Source organism: Nelumbo lutea, chromosome 2, assembly GCF_056320005.1.
Source record: "Nelumbo lutea isolate HS-2025 chromosome 2, American lotus-T2T, whole genome shotgun sequence".
Lineage (NCBI taxonomy): Eukaryota > Viridiplantae > Streptophyta > Magnoliopsida > Proteales > Nelumbonaceae > Nelumbo > Nelumbo lutea.
The window spans coordinates 49,903,369-49,926,665 of NC_142685.1; the positions used below are offsets into that span (position 1 = coordinate 49,903,369).

The 23,297-nt window shown below is 40.4% G+C and overlaps 2 protein-coding genes and 1 long non-coding RNA gene across 3 annotated transcripts; 2 read left to right on the top strand and 1 right to left on the bottom strand.

Moving 5' to 3' along the window:
• Window positions 1–507: 507 nt before the first annotated feature.
• Window positions 508–5,623, top strand: LOC148870560 (protein IWS1 homolog 1-like). The gene is made up of 11 exons (XM_088971090.1): window positions 508–1,220; window positions 1,312–1,765; window positions 1,962–2,081; window positions 2,233–2,453; window positions 2,571–2,700; window positions 2,806–2,868; window positions 2,958–3,035; window positions 3,426–3,517; window positions 3,650–3,715; window positions 3,836–3,989; window positions 5,029–5,623. Exons 1-11 carry the CDS (start codon window positions 1,201–1,203, stop codon window positions 5,125–5,127), a joined length of 1,497 nt encoding a protein of 498 aa, XP_088827216.1. The 5' UTR covers window positions 508–1,200; the 3' UTR covers window positions 5,128–5,623.
• A 1,058-nt stretch (window positions 5,624–6,681) lies between these two features.
• LOC148870561 (xyloglucan galactosyltransferase MUR3-like) lies at window positions 6,682–8,763 on the bottom strand. The gene has a single exon (XM_088971089.1). The coding sequence runs from the start codon at window positions 8,663–8,665 to the stop codon at window positions 6,929–6,931; it is 1,737 nt and encodes a 578-aa protein (XP_088827215.1). The 5' UTR covers window positions 8,666–8,763; the 3' UTR covers window positions 6,682–6,928.
• Window positions 8,764–13,928: 5,165 nt separating this feature from the next.
• Window positions 13,929–15,562, top strand: LOC148870562 (uncharacterized). The gene is made up of 2 exons (XR_016108140.1): window positions 13,929–14,354; window positions 14,668–15,562. It is a non-coding gene; the product is annotated as an uncharacterized LOC148870562 (long non-coding RNA).
• The last annotated feature ends 7,735 nt before the right edge of the window (window positions 15,563–23,297 follow it).

The following is a 23,297-nucleotide window of genomic DNA, read 5'->3' on the forward strand; positions in this document are numbered from 1 at the left end:
TGGGTGGTCAAACTGTCAATCTGTCATTCCTTATAACGGTTTTGACCATTCTAGGTCAAACCACATACCCAAAAACCATTTTGTAAAGCAGTTATTTTTTTAAAGGGAGAAGTACAAATTTGTCCAATGCAGATTTTTGATTTACACTACAAGCTATAAACATTTAAAATGACCATAATCCACACTCTATGCTTCAATGTCCGCCCATGAATTAGCATCAATTCCAAATTAATACCTACCCCGGCAGTACTTTAAACCTACAAATTCTGATCCTGGACTGATCGGTCATTCTCTTTTTTTTTTTAAACATTGCTTCAACTTACAAATTTATTGCAATTGATAGATCAACTTTGTTTGCTTGTAAATTTGCTTTCCCCGGGAGTCTCATGGGGAGCTTTGGAGAGTTAAGGGTGCATTTGATTCGCAGGAATAGGGGTCCGGAATATTCAGATTCCAAATGTTTGGTTTGGCGGACCTAAATCTTAAATGCTTGTCACTGAGAGTCTTGAATTTTGTATGGAGGTGTCTAACTCACACCCTTCCCGTTTGTGCTGAATTAACAAAGTTTAGCAGCAGGAGTGTGGAGGACGTGAACACTTTTTCTATTGTTCAATAATGCGCTTTGTTTGGTTCGGGTCAAGTGCTGTTATCCCTATAGATTTGAACCTCTATTTGTTTCTCCAAGAATGGTTGGGAAAATTGTTGGTCTGTGGATGGTGAAGCTTTACTAACTAAATGCGCTCTGAATAAAGATTCGATCCGAATACGAATATTAACGAATAAAATTTGGATCGGTATATCCGATTCGATCGGATCCGTTTGAGGTCAGTCCTATCTCCAATCAGAGTTGCTTTACTGACTTTTACGGTTCACATTGCCTCTAGCTTCAACTTTCAACTTCTCCGGTTCTCCCTCCATTCTTCACCCCCTTCTAGTTTATTCAAGCAGGGGCTGCAGTAACCCTGGATTATCTATCGACTCTCTTAGCCCTCTAAAATTATCTGAGGTCAGGGTTCTTCTTTGTCCTCTTAATCCTTCTGCGAGTCTACGTTTTTAACCCTGTTTCGGATTTCTCTGCCTTCTACTAGTACTACATCACAGCACAGCGCAACTGAGATTTCAACTCTCGTTTAAGGTTTTGTTTTTGTTAATACTTCCTTTCGTGGTTCTTGTCCCTCGAGACCAGTGCACAGAAGCAACATGGGATACGAAAACGATCTGTAAGCTTTTATATTTCCGAAAATTTTCATTTTTTCTCCCGTTTCCGCGGGAAGAAAATTTAGGGTTTTTGAGCATCGATTCTTGTTGCAGGTACCGCGACGAAGACGGCGAGCCTTTGATGGACCCGGACATGCCTTCTGATAGGGAACCGTCGCTCGAACCAGAAGACCTCGACGACGACTGGAGGCGGGAGCGATCGCCGACCCCAGTTCATGAGTCCGATTCTGCGTTGAAGGCTAGGCCGAGGAAGAGGCTCATCAAAAAGAGTACCGCGAAGGAGAGTACGCCGGATTTTGACGTCGAGGATGACTTTCGTGCCTTTGCGAGGGATGATTCAGATGATGAACCGTCGGCGCGTAAGAGGAAGGCTTCCGAGGATGGTGGAAGCGGAAAGAAAGAGAAGAAATTGAAGTCTGATCGTAAGCTTGGCAAGGTGTTGAAGTCGGGATCGAAGGGCGGGAGTGCTAGGAGGTCCAGGGATCATCAGGGAGGAGACCCGGAAATGAAAGAGATGTGGGACACCATTGCCGGGGTAGATTCTGAGGTAAGGGATGACTACAGAACTGCAATTCGGCTAAGTCCACTGGATCCTTTTTTCCCAACTACCAATCCTTTTGTTGCCCCCAATAAAATCAATGCTTTTGCCATCTCTAATGTACTTTGTTTGCTTGTATTTCTTTTTGGATATAATGCGAAACTTTAAGTTGCATCTTGTGAGTTCGCTTTTGTAATTGCTCTAGGATGACCAAGAAGGTGTCAGGAATGTGGATGATGATAACTTCATAGATGACAGTGGTGTGGATCCTGCTGATAGATATGGCGGTGACAATGAACCAGGCTCCCCCGGTGATGCTCCTCAGGTTACAATGGGAGATAATGCATCTCCACTAATGCTTTTTTGGACCTTCTGGAAGTTGTTTCTGTGTTATTTAAGTTGTCCTCATTTAGAGTATAATTGGCGTTACTGAGTTTCCTTCTTACTGTAATCGCTTTTCTACATTATTCTGGCAGGCTGAAGAGGGTGAGGAGGATGATGAAATCAAACAACTCTTCAAGATGGGTAAGAAAAAGAAAAAGAGCGAGAAAAGTGCTGCGGAAATAGCTTTACTAGTTGAACATCTCATGGCCGAACTTGAAGTCACTGCTGAAGAAGATGCAGAACTCAACAGACAGTCTAAGCCTGCTATTAATAAACTCAAGAAGTTGCCTCTTCTGACTGAGGTTCTCTCCAAGTAAGATCATTATCCATTATCTAAATACTCGAGCTCCCCCACCCCCACAAAGAAAAAAGGAAATAAGAAATAAAAATGCTAATTGCTTTGTTATTACTTTGCACACTCTTCTTGCAGGAAGCAGCTTCAACAAGAGTTTTTGGACCATGGGGTACTAACACTTCTAAAGAACTGGCTTGAGCCCCTGCCCGATGGAAGCTTGCCTAACATAAATATCCGAACTGCAATATTGAAGATATTGACTGATGTATGTATGGTAGTCTTCCCCGTCTGTTATTAGCATATGTCTATGATTTCATTGTCTGATTAACCTTGATCCTTCATAACATGAGTTGCTTATTCGCTTATGCAGTTTCCTATAGATTTAGATCAATACGATAGGAGGGAACAGCTTAAGAAAAGTGGCCTTGGAAAGGTATGGGTTTTGCCTTATGGAGCAATTATATGCCCCTCCTACATTCTTGATACAGAAAAATAGCTAATGATATACTTTTTCTTACACAGGTCATTATGTTTTTGTCAAGATCTGATGAAGAGACCACTTCTAACAGGAAACTTGCTAAGGATTTAGTGGACAAATGGGTATTTTGAAAAATATGGAAATATATTTTTTTGATCAGTTATAAAAGTACATACCTTATACCTTGGATTACCTTTGAAAAAATTCCTGTGGTCTTGTTGTGGAGAGATATATTGCATTGGTTGGGGAGGTTTTATAGCAAGAGGTATGAGTGGCATAATAGGAACAAACCATAACAAACCACCATTCAGTGAGTTCTCCAACTAGAATAGCTGTTGTCCCAATAAGAAATCAGAATAGTTTCTGCTATAGATCATTCAGCACTGGTCTGAACTTGGGAGTATGTTTTGGTTTCTTAGAGGTTGAGACAGATTTCAGAATACCATTTGATGATTTTAATTTGTTTGAAAAAGAATGCACTAAGTTCACTAACTACTTAAAAATGAATGCAGAGTCGGCCTATATTTAATAAAAGCACACGTTTTGAGGACATGAAAAGCTATGATGATGAGAGAGTTCCCTTCCGGAGGCCTGCAGCAAAAAAGTATTCATCCAATATTTTACACTCTTATGCTTTGTAATTGTTATATTGTTGTTATTACTTTGTCATCTAGAATTGTTCTTTTATTGTTGTCATTTGTAATTTTGTTACATTTTGGAATATTATTCTTTGCAGGCCAGTAACCAAAGACACAGGACTGGAATCTAGAGATGACGATCTTGATTTGGCTGAATTTTCACAGTAAGTTGTCATGGTAGAATAATGCAAGTTATGATGCTAATGATCTATTGGCTGTTCATGATTGTTTGGGATGCTTCTAATGTATGTATTGATGCTCATTATTCTTTGATTATAATGTAGGGAACCAAAATCTGGTCAATCATCATCTAGGCTGCATGCTTCTAGGCCTGAAGCCCTACCAATGGATTTTGTATTACGTCCCAAATCTAAGATAGACCCAGATGAAGTCAGAGCCCGGAATAAACAAATTGTCCATGATCAGCGCCGACTGAAGGTTTGTTTCTAGTTATGGAAGAATAATATCTCTATGTTAAAATTCATCTCACTTGCAGCTTATACCTAGTTTATTCATGAGAAATGGATTCAACTAATGCATCAATCTTTGACGATAGAAAGAATAATGCCAAGAAATCAACTGCAAAATAAACGGTTTTGAGTAGTACAAGTTTTAAATAAACTGTTTATTTGTTCTTGATATTTTAAATTAGACTAAGATTTCATACTACTGTATATAAATTTAATGACTAAAAGAAAATGATACAAATGCAAGTCCACATTACAAGTCAAAACATTCTTATTACTTTTTTTGGTATTTTTCTAATATACAATATTTTTAGTACATTTGTCCATGACTAGATAGGCAAGCATTACTTTGGGAGTTCTCAGGATGGAAGAACTCTCATTTCAGCAGTCGGTGGGGCAGGATACATTTTGATCCAAATGCTGTAACCTGGCTGTGTATAGGGGGACACACGTTGTTTGATTTATGGATGGTAATACATCTGTGCAATTACCTCTATGCGGAAAACTCTCTCTCTGAATGCATAAATATCATACTTTGTCAAAAGATAATTTTCTTTTTACTAGCTTATTGGGGCAAAAAAAGGGTCATCAAATTATAGGAGAGAGTTTATAGTTGTAGGTAAAATTGAGTTAAGAAAGCAGAATTTACCATTATTGGTTAATTAACAACATTTTCTTAGTAGACTACTTATGCTTGTACGCATAGAAGAACATCTTGGGAAGATTCTGAATGGACCATCAATTTTGGATAATTCATGGCTCATTTCAGAGGATAGAGGTGTTCCCTATTACTTCCAGAACATCTCATCTCAATGAGTTGTGCTGAACAATGCAAATGATATGACTATCTAGAACTTAAACCTTTGAGATTCGTATTATGTATATCCCACAAAATCAATACATACAGAAATTCCACAACCCGTTCTTGTTTTTTATTTTTGATATACGATCCTTTCTGGTATTGTCTTTCCCATATATTCCGACAAGGCTAGTTGTTCCTTTCCTTGCAGATGAATAAGAAATTGCAACAGTTGAAAGCTCCAAAGAAGAAGCAGCTTCAAGCAACAAAGCTCAGCGTGGAGGGTCGTGGCATGGTCAAATTCTTTTAGATGTAAGCACCAGTTGCCAGTTGCCAACATGAAGAATTCATTATATGGACGTGGTATGAAGCTGCTATTATGCGACAGCTCGGAAAACCCATTGATGGATTGTGTATTGTTTTGCATCCACCGCAGTATCGCTTGTCTTATGGATGGCAGCTTCATATTGTTTAGGGATATACTGAATGAATTGAAAGATTAGAGGGTTAAGCGAAATTCTCTTTTTAAGCTGTTCTGTTTACTCCTGGAAGGAGTAATCAAGCTAGCTGATCCTGCTCAAACTCAAAGGCAGTCAGTCCAAAGTCCCTTGGGAAGTTTGTTCATTTGCCACACCTGTCAAAGAAAATCTAACTTGTTGGAATACAAAGATACAAAATAATCTCACAACAATGCAGATTGAATGCTACGGGTTTGTTTTACAATGATATGGATGGAGTTTGTACGGGAGGGGAGAGAATCAGAAATCAGAATTACAATAAAGAAGTGCAGCTATGCCATTTTCACATTTTCTATCAAGATTGGGCAGATGTCTGGCCTGGGCTGGGTTGCTTTAACACGTATGACGTATTAGGTATGACCTATACCCGTGCATTACCAACTCATGTCCCCCCATTTTCTCGATTTGGACTTGCCAACCAAAGCTCGCCACTGGCCACCCGGTCCACCCCTGGTTGAAGGTAAACTGAACCGCTGACTCGCTAGAAGGCTTTGGATGATGCGTGGTCCCTCACGTGGCCTAGTTATATCTCACCTTGCGCCAGGAATCTGAAGTTTTTCAGTTTCTTCTTGGCTTCATACGTTCTATTACAATAGTTTGTGTAGTCGGGTTAACTTAAGCTCCCATTGACAAAGTACATTGAGTAAAAACAGTGCACCGAATGGAGTAAAGGGGTTTACTCTTTCGGAACTGGTCCTAACACGGTTGCAACAGCGATTGCAGCCGTGCATCATGCAACGAAGGACAAGGGAGATGTTTTTGATGTATGACTGTAATGGCTATTGGGATTATGTATTGGTACAATATGTTTATTTAGTGGGTGTCAGACGATGTGAATGGGTTTGTTTTCTAAAACAAAAACAAATACACCTGCCAGGTCAAGAAAAAAAACAATACAGTTTTGCTGATGTCGATGTGCAGCTGATTTTGTTTTAGAAAATAAATTCGCCACATTGTCAAACGCCCCCTTAGGGTGCATTCCTGATTCTACAATATAAATATTTTTCAAATTGTCACATCAGCCAAGAAATGAAAGGAACAAAGTAACGGACAACATGTTCTTGATTTTTGAAGTATTGAATATATATATATATATATATTGGAAAAGAAAAAAAATAAGGTGGTTTTGTTTCAAAAAGAAAAAAAAAAAACACTTTAAAATAATCAAAATGATATTTTTAAAATACAAACAAATTTTGTAGTATATAAATTATATAATTTATGCAACATGATATTAAATAACTAGATGAAGTTATATTCTTTAAACTATAAATTCAAGACTAAGTGTTTTGTTTTAGTTTTGAAAACAAAAAACACATATAACCAAAAACATATTTCACGTGTGATTTGTTTTCAAACCAACTGATTTTATTTTGTTTTTGAAATTCGTAACAAGAAAAACAATTTACTTTGAGAAACACCCTCTAGTGGTATTACCAATCTTACCCTTCCTTACAAAGAAACACTTACGAGTTACGACTGGATCCAATGTTGATTTCTAGATACAATTCATAAACAAACTCACTAAACCATTATAAGAACTGGAAAAGTGTTTCGGTATGCACGATATTCCTTGTTACCTTTTTTGTTTTTTTAGCTAGGGAAGAAAGGATCCCAATCATGTTTCTCCACCGTCCCAAACAAATTATACTTCCAGGTGTACACTTCTGGATAATCTGTATCAGAGTTGACCCCATCGCTGATCTCCTTTCTGATTCTATCAACCCTGTCAATCATTCCCTTGATGGTTAAATCAAAGGCATCTTCGGTGGTCTTCAATCTTGACCTTGGATCTGCATATATCAGTCTTGGAATCAACCGTATCACTTCCTCCCTCTTAGCTCTCACCTCCTCATTAGGAATCTGAAGCAGCTTCTCCCTTATGCTGACCCTCCCTTCTTTAACATCATTCTCCGAGATAAATACAGAGTATTTTGTATAATCCTTGGGCAAATGCCACAAATACTGCACGTATGCAGACCCTGGATGGAAGAAGACTGGTATACAGCCAGCCAACATCGAATCAAACGCCGATTTCCGAGAATACGAGTCTCCAGGTGGTTGTAAACAGAAGACAGAGTTCTGGAACATCTTCATCACGCTACTTGGGCTGTGGCAACTCTTCCACCCAGCGTCACAATTCAACAACCGGCACTTCCCCTTTGAAGATAGGCATTGGTCGATAATCTTCCCCCGTATCGACCCTGAAAGACTGGGACGTGGGGCACCTACGAAAGAAAACAAGTGACGCCTCTTAACCCTCCTCATCCTGTTCTGCCATTGAAAGACCTCATCATCTCTTTTAGGGTGGAAAAATGTTGGGTAAGGTATCGCGAAATCATTCCTGTGAAGAGGGCTGGATTCAATCACTAACATAGTCATGTTCCTGGCTTCAGGCAAGAACATGAGCTTGTTGCCCCAACCAGAGTCCTCTTCTGTCATCCTCCTGAAGTCCCACGTGGTCCTTCCTGCAAGCAGGAAGTGATCTCGTCCCCCCAAAACCTTCCATTCGGGTCTCTCTGCTAGCCACTTCATAAGAGCAAGAGAAGTGGAATCACGCACCGAGGTATTGTACCGCCAAAGGTAACGGCCAACGTCAAGACCCGCATAGAAGGGTACGAAGATTGCAGAAGCCAAGGACGAATCATTTGTTAAGCACTCGTATTGTTTCATCCTGCTATTGAAGATCACATCCAACGAGAATTGATCCGTGGCATACCAACTCGTGCTGGACAAGACCCTTCCAGAGTCGGCGAGCTGGGGACCCAGTCCGAAATTTGCCAGGTACTTGCACATGTCAGTCCATAGACTCAAGGACCGACAGTCCCTGAGAATGTCAGCATTGAAACGACCAGGGAGATCGTATACATAAATGTAGCGACCTGAGCACGTATCGGAATCTGCTTTGTCACCTGGCTGATCCACCCTGTCCTCTGCAGAAGATACGTTGCTGGAAGACTTTGCTTCGACATTCTCTATGATCGTTACTCTGCTTACAGCTTGTATTCCAGTACTCTCTTGAGCGATAGATGGTTCCTTAACAGGCTCATCTTCTCTGGAGTGTTCAGACAAATCCACTGTACCGGGTAATTGGACAACAGGTTGTACTCTATCATCCATTAGAAATGGTTGACTTACAGGTTCGACGTGATTGTTGTCTGCAACAAGCAATAGTTTCGAACCTCGGAAGAGGAACGCGTACAGGTACTCGTTCCCGCTACTTCTTAAAGCCGAAGAATTGAAGTAAAATAAGAAGCACCAAAAGACAAAGGCGGTAGAGATGACGAACCATAATGGACTTCGACACCTTAGGACGATCGATTTCTCCATTTGCTCCCGGTGTGGTGATCCGCTCCGTTGATTCTTTGGGAGGTCAAGCCCAACTACATATCTCGCCCCATCAATACATCTATTTATATATATGCCTTAATAATAGAGTTAGAAAGTAGAATAAAACCGAGGTTTTAGAGGGGAGAGATATACCATATATGTATATCTTGGGTAGAACCAACCGAAGAGTTCAGAATCTTCAGATTAAGAAAAGAAGAGAAAACTAATAGAAAGTGGAAACGTGAGAAAACAATACAAATAGAAGGTTGTCTGAAGTCTGAACCGCAGGCAGAAACTAGGAATAGCCTGTTTTTGCGTGGGGACTAGACTCATGAAGCCACTGAAACTCGAAAAGTAGTTTCAAAGTTTCTTCATTCTGTTGTTTATAAGGACGTGGACGTCTATGTTTATCTCTACATGCATGTTTTAGGCAAACAGTAGAAGTTGGACTGTCCACGTGTAAGTAAAGACAATTGAAGGGGCTGAGCTACTAAATTTTATTTTTCAATTAACCATGCTTGATGATGGGTTGAAGGCACGTGATTAGCACATGATAGTATCGTCTTAATTAAGAGATGACAGAGTTTATAGACAATTAACACAAAACAGGATGCATCTATGAAGCTATGAATAGATGATCCTGACCCATATAAAAAATGTACAATTTCATACATAGAATCCGACTTCTGATTTCTGAGTGGAAACAAAGGAAGAGAGCTGGTTGAAGTTTTTAAGGCGCACTCTTTGTAATATTAAGGTGTGACACAGATCATAACTTGCAACTTGAAAGAAGGAATATTCTAACCATTTTCTTAAGAAACTTGGAAAAAATTTGCACATGGGCAAACATACTATACATGATACTAATTTTGTCCTCCAAAAATCATTAATTAGGCAACTAGTCCTATCATTATGTTGTCCTAATTAGTTCTTAAAAACAAACTCAAGCTTAATCCCACACGTAGCTTCTCGTCTTTTAAACTCGTGGGTTGCTCATCAAGTGTATCTCTGCACCCAATGACCCAATAGATCAGATTAAGAAGTCAATGGATCCTAGGGCTAGAACATGAACGGACGCAATTTTATAGGTTCACGCTAGGCTGCACCAAATTATATCAGAGAATATCGCAGGTCAACGAATCCTACGGCTGAAACTTGTGAGTTTAAACCTCATTGGGGACCAACCAAATGAAGTCATGAAGACGAGAGGAGGATAGTCAAAGTGTGCATGCAGATTCTAGCAATGTACGTAAAGTGTAATATACTTGGCAACTAAAACAGGCGCTCGTCGTGGATGAGTGTCTTATTCCTTTATTTTAATGGGGTTGGACTTTCTAAACCATTTCTGTTTCAGATTTATCTCAAAAGAAAGCAATTGGTAAGACCTATGGGCGTTATACAGCTTATATCCATTGTCTGGAGACTCTGGACTCAAATTAAAGTCAAATTTGCTTGGCTTAAGAAATGAACAAAAGAGATTGATGGAACGGGGGCAAATAATTGAATGGTATTCATCCAGAAAATATAAATAAAAGAAAAAACAGAAAAGATTCAATGGTCAAGATTAATGGGCTTTGATGGGAAGTGGTTTTAATGTTTTCTATTTCTTTTTCAGGCATGTTGTGTTTCAGAAAAGCGACGGTCATAAACCAGCTCCCATTAGCAGAAGGCTCAAGACGGATTCAATCTGGGCATGCACATACAGCCCTCCAAAGAAAGAAAACAAGAAAGTAATATTTTGATTATTTTCTTCATTTAATAGACATAGCCAAGGTGGCAGATATTCCTCTTATGGCAAGTAAATAAATAATCTAATTTGAGGCTCTTTGACAACTGAGTCGGCTGAATTGAATGGTTTATTACTTTGCCTTTTAGCAAATAATTCAAGAGGTTACAACTCTCTTAATGGCAAAAGCTTCTTAAAGAGTTGAGTTCCACTGTGACACTCTATAGAAGCTCTATAACTTAAACTTGGTTTTTATTGGGGTTGAATAGGAAGTTGGTAAGAGTCTCTAGAAAAGGATTTTTATGTGTATGCCGATTAATAAAACGTGTATGAGGACTATGGAAGTTTTTTTTTTTTTTTTAAAAAAAGAATATGGTTCGACGATTGTTTTAGTGTTCAAGTAATTATGAGATATAAGTAAAACAGCTGATATTATGTAACTAGTATTTATGTTAAAACAAAAGGTCAAAGAAAAAATACTAGTTTTATGATTGTAATGGTATTCAATTATGCAATGCTGCCAAAATAAAAGATAAAAAGTGCAGAACATGCGTGAGAACTGAGAAGGCCTTCAAACCTGGATCATCCTCCCAAACCATCGCGAGTCCATACTGAGTTGGGTTAGTTATAGTTTTAATATGAACTAGGAATTATGGAATGTGTAGATGTTCAAAGCTTAATATCATTAGGGAGTTTTTTTTTTTTTTTTTGAGTGGGTTGATACATGGAACACTGAGGGGGTGTTGGTACAGTGGTGTTGTGTTGCATTTGCATTTTGGGTTGATGAATATAAATTTGTGAGAAATATGTATTGTCACATCATATATCAGTGTCATTTTAACTAAAAAAATCAATATTCAGAGAACCGGAGAAGGGAGAGGTTCATAGGTTAGAGGTTCGACGAACCATGATGACGTGGCATATACATATATGTACTATGGGTCACATAGATACTATATATAATATATTTTACCACTTTTAATTTTTTTAAATAGGGTGGATGGATGGTAAGCTTCTTAATTTTTAAAACAAATGACTAGGGTTCAAGTCTTTTAACTTACATTTTCTTTAAAATATGTACATAATTATGTAATATGTATAATAAATATTCATTAATTAGCATAAGTAAAGAAGTGGATTAGTGGTAATTAGATAATCTATAAAAATAAGAGGCCTTGGGGTTCAATTTTTGGCAATAACATTTTAAAATTTCACTTATGTATGAACTCGGGTGGTTTCATGATATCGGGATTGGTTCACCAGTTTTCTGGTTAAACGGGCTGGTCAGCTAGTTTTCAGTGGGTTTTGAGCAAGTCCGGTTATTGGGGTGTGACCGAACCTGTCAATGCCCCAAGTCACAGTTCGATCGGCCGGTGTTTTCTAAACACTGGAAAAAAATACATATGTGTGACTAATTATAATTGAAATGGTAATTTTGACGTTTTAGCTAGAAATAAGAATTTGTATTAATTAACTCAAAACATTTTAGGTAGAAAAATCTCTATCACAAGTTTGTATTGATCAACCCAAAATGCAAGTGTAAGGCATCACCACTGTACCAAACAGGCAACAGCCCCTAAAAAGAGGAAGTATCACCTCTTCCATTCAGTCAAATGTGAAAAAAGATGTAGAAGAGTACTGATACCTTCAATCATGGGGTTGGGTTGATAATTAAATTTGGAGTTTGAGTTGGCCCTTAATCCAAGTAGACCCATTTAATTTAAACCACTACTTTATTAGTGAGAGCCAAGAAGGAAGGGTTAACAATCGAGATTTAAGAAGAGAGCAGCAAGAAGGATTTAATGGAGGGAAGGATTTTGATAAAGAGAATTAAGATTAAAAAAGTTATATTATAAAAATAAATAAACCATGTGTGAAGAAATAGAAGAAAGTGATCCATGTGAGTATTGAGGTGAGAGGATTCATCATCTCCCCCTTTACATAATAAAGATATAGATAGATGAAGCTTTTATGCTTTGTTCATGAATGCCTGAAGTTATGAAAACTTTGTTTGTCCACGCTACACAGCCTGTGCTCTTTCTTTGTGACATGTTAATTAGTTCATATAGCCATGCCTTTATTAAGTTTCACATTATCGGGTCATCTCCATTTTTAATGGAATTTAAAGGTCGAGGGTTCCTCTTTCTTTGAGGCTATAAATATTAAAGAAGTTGGATTATTTATAAGCATCCACATGGTTCACTTGTCTAGTTTAGAAGGATTAATTCAGGACTTACCATTAAAGGGTTCACAGTTAATAATTAATGGCCCAAAATCCCTCTTGTTAGTTTGGAAATAGATGGCTAAAAGAATATACATGCCTAATGTCTTTCAAAACTAGACAATTACTCAATGCAGTCGACGAGAAACTTTTCTTAGAAAATGTTTGGCATTGTCGTTCATGGCTGCTATATACTGCAGAGATGACCTTTGCAATTAAGCAAATGAAAGCCCTCTTTTTTCGTCCACCTTCATTGTGGTCCTCGACGACCTTTTGAGTAAGGTTGGATGTCATCTCCATATTTTTTTTGTAATTTTATAGTGAGAATACACCCTGGACTTATAAATGCTTTTAAAAATGCTTATTATGTCTTGTCTGGCTTCTCCCTTATTTTGGCTTTGTCTTTTCCATCCTTTTCCTAATGTTAAACCCCAGTAAGATTAGCGCATTAAATATTCCAGTTGATTGCAAATAAATGGAAGGTTGCATCAATTAAAAATAACAAAGAAAGAAGTAGGTTCAAGCAACAAATCTCAGCCAAGGGTGTCCTGACATGGTCCAGTTCCTTAAGCAATTATAAGCTGTCTCCCCTATATCCCTGTTACCAAACATGACGAATTTTGTCCGCTGGCATGCCTAGCTGCTGAGACGACCAGAATATGGTTTTGACAATCTTTCTTATCTATAGCAATATACACTTCGATTTCGATCATCGACAACTCTGTTTTGTTTAATTAGCACTTTTCAGCTAGTATGGATGGGATTCATTTTTGTATGATGTCATAGTATGTATAAAGACTTGGATAAATGCATAGCAGCCCTGATTACCTGATTTTATTTGAGCATATAACTAATATGGTTCTCTCAAAACTTTGGCCGGCTTTAGGATTAAATCAAAATTAACCCAATCCAGCATGAAATCAGATTTTTGTCCTCACAGCCCTTGCACCATGCATTGGAAATCTCTTCCCATGAAAAAAATCAAAAAACATACAAGTATAGAGATATTTTCAATGCATGGCTGTAAGGGATTATGTGAAGAAAAAAACATACAAGTTTTTTTCTTGTTAGTTTGGTTGCTATTATTACTAGTAGAGGTATCAATAACTACAGTGTTTGGCCCACGGCCCGAGCCCGCATGGGCCCATATCAGGTTGGTCCGTGGTCCGAGCCTTGGGAGAATTGATAATTTCTGTAATTTAATTCATTTCTATATGCAAGCTTATCAATAACTACAGTGTTTTTGCTCCAAGTGAGCAGAAAAATGGATTCTGCCTAGTCCTATTCTCTCTTTACAACCGTGTTTATTTTTTTATCTTGTTTTTCTTTCTCTAACCAGAGCTCACACCCTTCATCTGAGAAAAAAAGGATCCCACTCATGCTTTTCTACTGTCGCAAACAAATTGTACTTCCAGCTTAATCTCTGGACAATTCATCTGAGAATTCATTCCATCTTTAACCTCCTTTCTGATTCTATTAGCCCTGTCAATCATTGCTTGAACAATTACATCAAAAGCATCTTCAATGGTCTCCATAAATCAATCTTGGAATCAGCCACATCACTTCCTTTCTCATAGCTCTAACCTTCTCTTCAGCAATGCTAAGCAGCTTTTTTATCTTTGCTGACTTTTTTGGCCTTGATTTCATTCTGTGTATTTGCAGACCCCGGTGGAAAAAGACTGGTATACACCCAGCCAAAATCAAATCAAAAGCTGATCTGCGAGTATATGAATCTCACCGAGGTTGTAAATAGAAAAAAAGGATCCCACTCATGCTTTTCTACTGTCGCAAACAAATTGTACTTCCAGCTTAATCTCTGGACAATTCATCTGAGAATTCATTCCATCTTTAACCTCCTTTCTGATTCTATTAGCCCTGTCAATCATTGCTTGAACAATTACATCAAAAGCATCTTCAATGGTCTCCATAAATCAATCTTGGAATCAGCCACATCACTTCCTTTCTCATAGCTCTAACCTTCTCTTCAGCAATGCTAAGCAGCTTTTTTCTCTTTGCTGACTTTTTTGGCCTTGATTTCATTCTGTGTATTTGCAGACCCCGGTGGAAAAAGACTGGTATACACCCAGCCAAAATCAAATCAAAAGCTGATCTGCGAGTATATGAATCTCACCGAGGTTGTAAATAGAAGAAGATGGAGCTTTGAAACAACTTCATCACACTGCTTGGATGTTGGCACTTGCTTCCCCTGAAGTCACATTTGAGAAACAAGCAATTATTCTTTGAAGCTTGAAAAAGCTCAATAATCTGATTTCGGATTGACCATGTAAGGTTAGGATGTGGGGCACCTGCAAAAAGAAAACAAATAGTGGGGTGATCCAATGGCAGAACAGGATGATCCAATAGAAATAGTAGCGCCGACGGTATTAGCAGCGGCAATGGCGATACAGGGGAGGAGGAAGAGGGAGAGAAAGAAGAAGAGGAAGAAGAAAGGGGATAAGCCATACAGGGGAAGGACGGTCAACTGGCAACTGGTCTTACCTCACCAGACGTGGTGGTTATCGGCAGTCGATGTTGGAGGAAGGCTTGGGAAACGTTTGGGTCTTTGGTTGAATAGGAAATAAGGGCTTTTTTTGTCCCAAAAAAAAGTAATAGAGAGGAGAAATGAGAATCACATTCCTGGGCCCGAATGACCATAACGGTTGGCTATGATTCCAGACATCTATTCCCATGAACCAAACGCACCCTAAGTGCTAAGTGTTGCGGGGTCAATCATGGCAGAGGTTAGTGGCATCTAGAAAACTAAAGTCTGAAACATAGCCACTTATGCCTGCACACAAATCCTTTTTTTTTTCTTTTTTTGGTAAAACACCACTATTCAGATAATTCGTAATCCTTTTTAAGTATTTGTTTTGATTGTTCTTGTGATAGTCCAACCTATATTTTAGAATTTTGCTCTAACTAATAAGTGATTGAATCACCATTTGTCACTCATTAATTGTGCTTATTCTTTTTTTTTCAACATTTTTAAACTTTTTAGTAAAATTATAATATTCAATGAGAAGAAACATCAATTTCACTATGATCCAAAAATCAAGGCTGGTAGTCTACTTGGTCTTCAAATGCAGATTTTTTTTTCATACTTAAACACCCTAACCAATAATATTCATGAGAAGCATACCTATTCATAGGCAGGGTGGCCCCAAAGGGCCAGTCTAGCCCAGTCCATTCTCAGTTGGGCTTAAACATTATTTTAGGCTTATGGATTCGGACTTTCTAAAAAAGCCCAAGCCAAGCCCGAACCAGACTTGATAATATGTATATAGATAAGATAGAGAGAGAAATGGGCGAATATTTTGTTGGCTAGCTAGACTGCTAGAGTCAATGATGGTCTCAATTTTCAAAATACATTACACTCTTGAATCCCTAATGAATAAGTAAATCACTACATCTTCCCCATTAAAAGTATAGTGAATTTGGGGTTGATGATGATTTCTCGGATGAAATTTCTCATAAATCACTGATTTTTCAAAAACCAGAGAAATTGTTTGTTTTAGTACCATTGCTGTTAGCTGATTTCTCAAAAAAATTAGATATGTATTTATTTGGTTGTGATTATCATAGTGTTTTTTTTATAGAAATTATCTCTCCTATCCATATTAAATTTCACATCATCCAAAAAGAATCAGAATTGGCCTGAAAAAGAGAAATCACCATCCTTTCATCTTTGGTTTGGTAGTAGTTTTGCGGTTTGGTGAATTTTTTTTTCAAGTCTAATTTTAATTATCAATTTTTGATCGGTTAATTGATTTATCAGAAATCAACCAACCAAATTGCAAAATAATCAATTATTTTTGAATTGCTAATATGGCTATGATGTAGAATCGATTTTGGTCCCAAACAATACATTAGTTGATGATGGGTTAAAAAAAAGTTTCCATAAAGTTTCTGATGAGGGCGGATTTAGCCCTCCAATGACATTATGACACTTGGCACATCATAATAACTAGGTGACACCCGATACCACTTTAGCAACAACTTGCCTTTGCTAAGTTGATGGTGTCCCACCAGGCGTAGCCTGGCACAAGCGCGGCCTGACAGTCTGGCCCTAGCGCGACTTGGCCCTGACACGAGCTGGCAGCTTGGCCCTGGTGCGACTTGGCCTTGGCACGAGCTGACAGCCTGGCCCTGGCGCAACCTGGCCTTGGCATGAGCTGGCAGCCTACCCCTAGCGCGACCTAGCCTTGGCATGAGCTGGCAGCTTGGCCCTGGCGCGACCTGGCCCTAGCACGAGCTGGCGGCCTGGCCCATGCGCGACCTGGTGGCCTAGCCCAGGCACCGACCTGGCAGCCTGACACAGGCGCCAACTTGACAACCCTGAGGAGCTCACCACCGTAGCCCGCATTTTACGGGATTATGATTGGTAACTACTATATTAGCTCACCCACTCCCCGAGTCAGGCGGAAATGGGCAACCTTACTAGTTGGTGGCTTTATCCCCACCTAACATGAAAGCAAGTCCCATCACATCGGGAATCTAGGAACTTCTCCACCTAACCCACGAGGACTCCAGTATATAAATACCTCACCCCCAGGGGCAAAGGTATGCGAAAAAAAAGATGGGTAACCACTGCTCTCTAGCTCTCTCATTCTCTAATATCATTCTCAGCTCTCCACTAAGTGCTAACTTAGGCATCGGAGTGACCTCATCGGGTTAGCCACCCCATTGTGTGCTCTCCACTAAGTGCTAACACAGGCATCGAAGTGACCTCGCTGGGTTAGCCACCCCGGGTCCTCTGAAATTTGGTTCCTTGCAGGCCTCTGAAAGAGCAACAAAGCTCATCAAGGCAGTTCACCACCAAGTAGCTCACCACTTGGTAGCTCACCACCAGGCAATTCATCAAGGTAGCTCACTACCAGGCAGCTCATCAAGGTAGTTCACCACCAGGTAGTTCACCACCAAGCAGTTCGCCATCAGGTAGCTCACCACCAGGCATCTCATCAAGGTAGCTCACCACCAGGTAGCTCATCAAGGTAGCTCACCTCCAAGCAGCTCATCAAGGTAGTTCACCACCAGGCAGTTCGCCACCAGGTAGCTCACCACCAGGAAGCTCGGCACCAAGCAGTTCGCTACTAGGTAGCTCACCACCAAGGAGATCCACTTCAGCATCTGAGTCACATGCCACTTGGGAGCAGACGAGATAACGAGGTACTCAACCAAAAAATTGTAACATCACGAAAAAAATGATATGTGACCAAAAACGGTTACATCATTTGGCGCCGTCTATGGGAACGCTACAAAAAGCTAAGTTCTCATCCTACAAAAAGCTAAGTCCTCTTCTCCCAGAAAGCTAAGCCCTCACTTTTTAGAAGCTGAAGCTCTCACTTTACAATTTTCTTTTTTTATGAATTCAAAGACTATGTATAGAGCTAATAGACTAAGTAGCTCTAAGGTGCCCACCCAGCGGCCTAGCAGCCTGGCATGACCTGGCACGGTCACCGACCTAATGGCTTGGCCCAGGCGCGAATTGACGGACTGATAAAAGACTTCATCATCGCTAAAGACCCAATCGCCTCTTCAGCATGGGCAAAATCAAGGAGTGTACTGCAAGTCGCTCCCAGAGCCTAAGGGCTAAAGTACCGAAATGGCAAAGAGCTCGACACCTCACAGGCAGCTCGGCACCCGGTCAACCTGACACCTCACAGGCAGCTCAGCACCCGGTAAGCCCGACGCCTCATAGGCAGCTCGACACCCAGTCATCCTGATGCCTCACAGGCAGCTCGGCACCCGGTCATCCCGACACCTACTCAGCCCAACACCTCACATAGACCTCACAGCATAAGACCCATTCGCCTCTTCGGCATGGGCAAAGTTTAGGAGTGGACTATGAATTGCTCCCAAAGTCTAAGGGCCACAATATTGCTTAAGACCCATTCGCCTCTTCGGCATGGGCAAAGTTCAAGAATGGACTATGAGTCGCTCCCAAAGCCTAAGGGCCACAATACTGCTTTAGACCCATTTGCCTCTTGAGCATGGGCAAAGTTTAGGAGTGAACTATGAGTCACTCCCAAAGCCTAAGGGCCACAATACTACACAAGACCAAGCCGCGTCGTTGGCATGGGCAAAGTCAAGGAGAGTGGACTATGAGTCGCTCCCAGACCCTAAGGATCTAAATTAGTGCTCATGAACTTGTCGAATTACGGGCCAAAAGGAGAAACCTACTCCCTTTGCCGAATTACTTTCAGCTCGGGAGTGGGGGGCAAATGATGAAGGCGGATTTGGCCCTCCAATGACATTATGACACTTGGCACCTCAAAACAACTAGGTGACACCCGGGACCACATTGGCAACAACTTGCCTTTGCTAGGTTGATGATGTCCCACCAGGCGTAGCCTAGCACAAGCGCGGCCTGGCAGCCTGTCCCTGGCGCGACCTGGCCCTGGCACGAGATGGCAGCTTGGCCTTGACGCAACCTGGCCCTGGCACGAGCTGGCGGCCTGGCCCAGGCACCAACCTAGCAGCCTGACACAGGCGCCAACCTGACAACCCTGAGGAGCTCACCACCGTACCCCACATTTTACGGGATTGTGACTGGTAACGGCTATATCAGCTCACCCCCTCCCCGAGTCGGGTGGAAATGGGCAACCTTACCAGTTGGTGGCTTTATCCCCACCTAACACGAAAGCAGGTCCCATCACAGCGGGAATCTAGAAACTGCTCCACCTAACCCACGAGGACTCTAGTATATAAAGACCTCACTCCCAGGGGCAAAGGTATGCAAAAAAAAATATGGGTAACCTCTACTCTCTAGCTCTCTCATTCTCTAATATCATTCATAGCTCTCCACTAAGTGCTAACTTAGGCATCGGAGTGACCTTGTCGGGTTAGTCACCCAATTGTGTGTAAAAAATAAAAGATGAGTAACCTCTGATCTCTAGCTCTCTCGTTCTCTAATATCATTCTCAGTTCTCCACTAAGTGCTAACATATGCATCGGAGTGACCTCGCCAGGTTAGCCACCCCGGGTCTTCTGACGTTTGGTTCCTTGCAGGCCTTTAAAAGAGCAACAAAGCTCATCAAGGCAGTTCGCCACTAGGTAGCTCACCACCAGGCAGTTCGCCACCAGGTAGCTCACCACCAGGCAGCTCATCAAGGTTGCTCACCATCAGGTAGCTCATCAAGGTAGCTCACCTCCAAGTAGCTCATCAAGGTAGTTCACCACCAGGCAGTTCGCCACCAGGTAGCTCGCCACCAAACAACTCATCAAGTTAGCTCACCACCAGGCAGCTCATCAAGGTAGCTCACCACCAGGTAGCTCATCAAGGTAGCTCACCTCCAAGCAGCTCATCAAGGTAGGTCACCGCCAAGCAATTCGCCACCAGGGAGCTCCACTTCGGCCTCTGAGTTACAGGCCACTTGGGAGCAGACAAGATAACGAGGTACTCAGTCAAAAAATTGACACATCATGAAATAATGATACGTGACCATAAATAGTTACATCAATTTCCATAAGCTTAGATGGACCTATCGCTCAAGTGGTCAATACACTGTGAAATCTGGTTACTTTGCAATATGCTCAAATAATAGAGAAGCCAACAATTCTAATGAGAGCAATGGTACGTTTGGCGGGTTTAGGAAGACTCAATAGGCTGAAATTTGGAAAGCAAAATCTGACCCTAGGATAAAAAACTTCATCTGGAAATGTTGTTTAAATGCTATAGCAGTAAATGAAAATCTTTGTAAAAGAAATCTCTCTAGTGGTGATGTTCGCCCCATTTGCTTCCAACAAATTGAGACTGTTATGCATTGCTTGTTCGAGTGTGGTCATGCTCAAGCAACCTGGTTTGGGTGTCATTTAAACTTTGTGATTGCAAGAGGGTGCAATTTTGCATCGTTTAAGCATTGGTTAGCTATGTGGCTTGATATCTGTTTGAAAGATAGTGAAAGAAGAGAAGACATGAATTCGTTCTCTTTCTTATTAATTTGGAATATTTGGAAGGCTACAAATCTAAAGATATTTGAAAATTCTGATCCAAATCCAATTTCTACTCTGGTTGTGACCTATAGGATGTGGAGAGAGAGAGAGTGAAGATTCCCAAGTAGAATTGTGAAATTCTTCTCTTTAGCATCGAAGTACTAGACAAATACCTACAGAATTTTGTATCCAGGATGCTCAGGTTTTGGAGTTGTTCTAAGAAATTCTTTAGGAAGTGTGGTAGTGTATGCTTTTGGAAAATCCTTAGCTTCTTCCCCCATCCAAGCTGAAGCAATGGCAATTCTCAACAGCTGGAAGTCATGAACATGTTTAAGGAAGAAGCTCTGATAATGGAATCAGATTGTTTAGCTTTGGTGTGGGCTTTAAACACTAAAAATTTTGATTTGGTGTTGGATGCAAACTTTTTGTGCATGGATATTGTTTTGCTTACCGAAGACTTTTTGATTTCTTTTGTTCATGTAAACAAATCTTGTAACAATGTAGCCCATGTGTTGGTTAATAAAGGTCTAAAAGAGTCTGGTTTGTTTGTCAATGATTCACCAGAGTGGATCCAAAACTTGGCAAACCAAGACCTAAATAGACCTTAGTGCTTGTTCTTTGTTCCCTTTGAGTTCAGGTTTAATATTACCTTGCTGCTTTCACCCAAAAAAAAAGGAAGCGTCTCTTTAGTAAAGTTTTTTTGATAGGTAAAGCTTCCCAAGTCTTTTTCTTTTTTGGGTAATCGTGTATTATTGGGGCTACAAACAGAGTCGGGATGAGCGTGGCCATGAAGATCACATTAGCACCTACACGCCTCATATGTTGACATGCACATCTTAGCATGCATTAGGAATATATGCTATACTTGTCATTGAGAGATGTTTCCAATACACAGTTGGGATGTGTTGTGAGATGCTTGTGGGGCATGTGCTGATGTGAATTCCCGACAATGTTGTCAACAGATCCGAACTCTATAAATCATATCCTAACCTAACCCGGTAACCCCCAAATCCTGGTGCTAGGAGTACGTGTTCTGTGCACCAGTGGGTTCATCAAACGCATGAACCCACCAATCTTAATCGACCACGTTGCCCAACCCATTGTTTCATATTGTTAACACATGAACCCATCATTAGCATTGGCTAGCCGGTTCAACCGTCCACAAAAAGAGAAAATAGGACTCAGAAACACTTAGGTGGCATTTGATAAATCTGAAATCTAAAGTCTGAAAAAGTTAAAAAGATTAAAAGTGTCTACAATCCGAAAAGAGGCATAAATGTTTTTTTTTTACTTTTTAGAGACTCTAAATATATAAGCTTGTTTGTGTTGGACCAAACCTTTAACATTTGAAATTCCCTAATTTTACTATTTTACCCCTAGAATAGACTACTTGGTAATTTTGAGCTCAATTTGTACTATTTCATACAAAATCATTATCAAATTCAAAATACTATTTAATAATTAACAATTAATAAAAATAATTAATAATTAATTGGTTTTGGGCACTACTGATCATCATTCCCGTTGTGAAGGTTGAACAAGGGTGGTGGTATTCTCCCCTCCTCTCTTTGGTTATTCTCCCTCTAAACTCTCTCTCTCTCCTTATTACTCTTTTCTCCCCTTATTCTTCTTCTTCTTCTTCTTCTTCTTCTTCCAAATGCCCAGGTCTGCTACTCGTCTTCTTCTTCTTGTCACCAAACAAAAGAGTGGCAGGGAATTGTGGCAGTAGCTCCAATAAGTTTTGTTTTATTGGCTGATCCCAACAACACCAGTTGCTCTTCCCAGAATCGCACTTGAAAGGGAGGACACTTGAAGCTGAGGCATATCGACTGATCCTAGAAACCCTAGATATAGTGGAGAAAAAAAAAAACAAATAAGGAGATTTGGTTTGAAGAATAGGGAGTAAAATGGAGCAAGGTTCAAAATATGCATATGCCCCATATGCCGGTATGGGCGTATCAAGCGAATCGATGCTATTTTTTTTTAGTTTTTTTTTAATTTTTTTCAGAAACTAGTTCAGGGGGGCTGGTTTAGGTCTCCTCCACCCCTTGAACCGGTCAGACCCCTGATACACCCACTATAGGGGCATACTAGAGGGGTTCCGGAACAATACGTATCAGCCAATACGGGCCAATACGTGTTGGTACTTTGAACCTTAAAATGGAGATTTGAGTTTCGAAACCTAAAGAAAATAGCAGAAAACAAGAGGTAAAATGGAGATTTGGGTTGAAGAAGATACCTCTGAGAGAAGCTTAATGGTGGTCAACTCTTTTTGTTGGGTTAAATGAGGGACAACGTGGGGTATTTACAAAATTCTAGAGGCCTATTTTTGTTTTTTACGCAGTTTGAAATGCATCAGAGGTCTGAAAAGAGTTATCAAATGCGCCCTTAGCCCACATTCCTCCTCATTCTCCCTTCCATTTTGTAGAGTTTTGTTGATTTTCCTCCACCAAACCCTCCCACACATCGGTGACCATATCATAGTGGATAGTGACCCGTACTTGTGGGCTGAGTGTTGTCCCACCTTCATTCTCCTAAAGAAAGAAAGAAGCTACCGGTGTTGACCCACCCTCATGAGCTTGAAGAATCCTGCTGGTGGGTTGCTTCGATCTGTTGAAAAGAGAAAAACAGGAGGCCCTTTGTAAGAAGAAGAAGAAGAAGAATAGGCCAGAAAACATACCGTTGAAGCTATCGCTGTCGATGGCCGCTGGTATGGGTCATCACCCGTTGTGGTATGGTCGCCAATGTGTGGA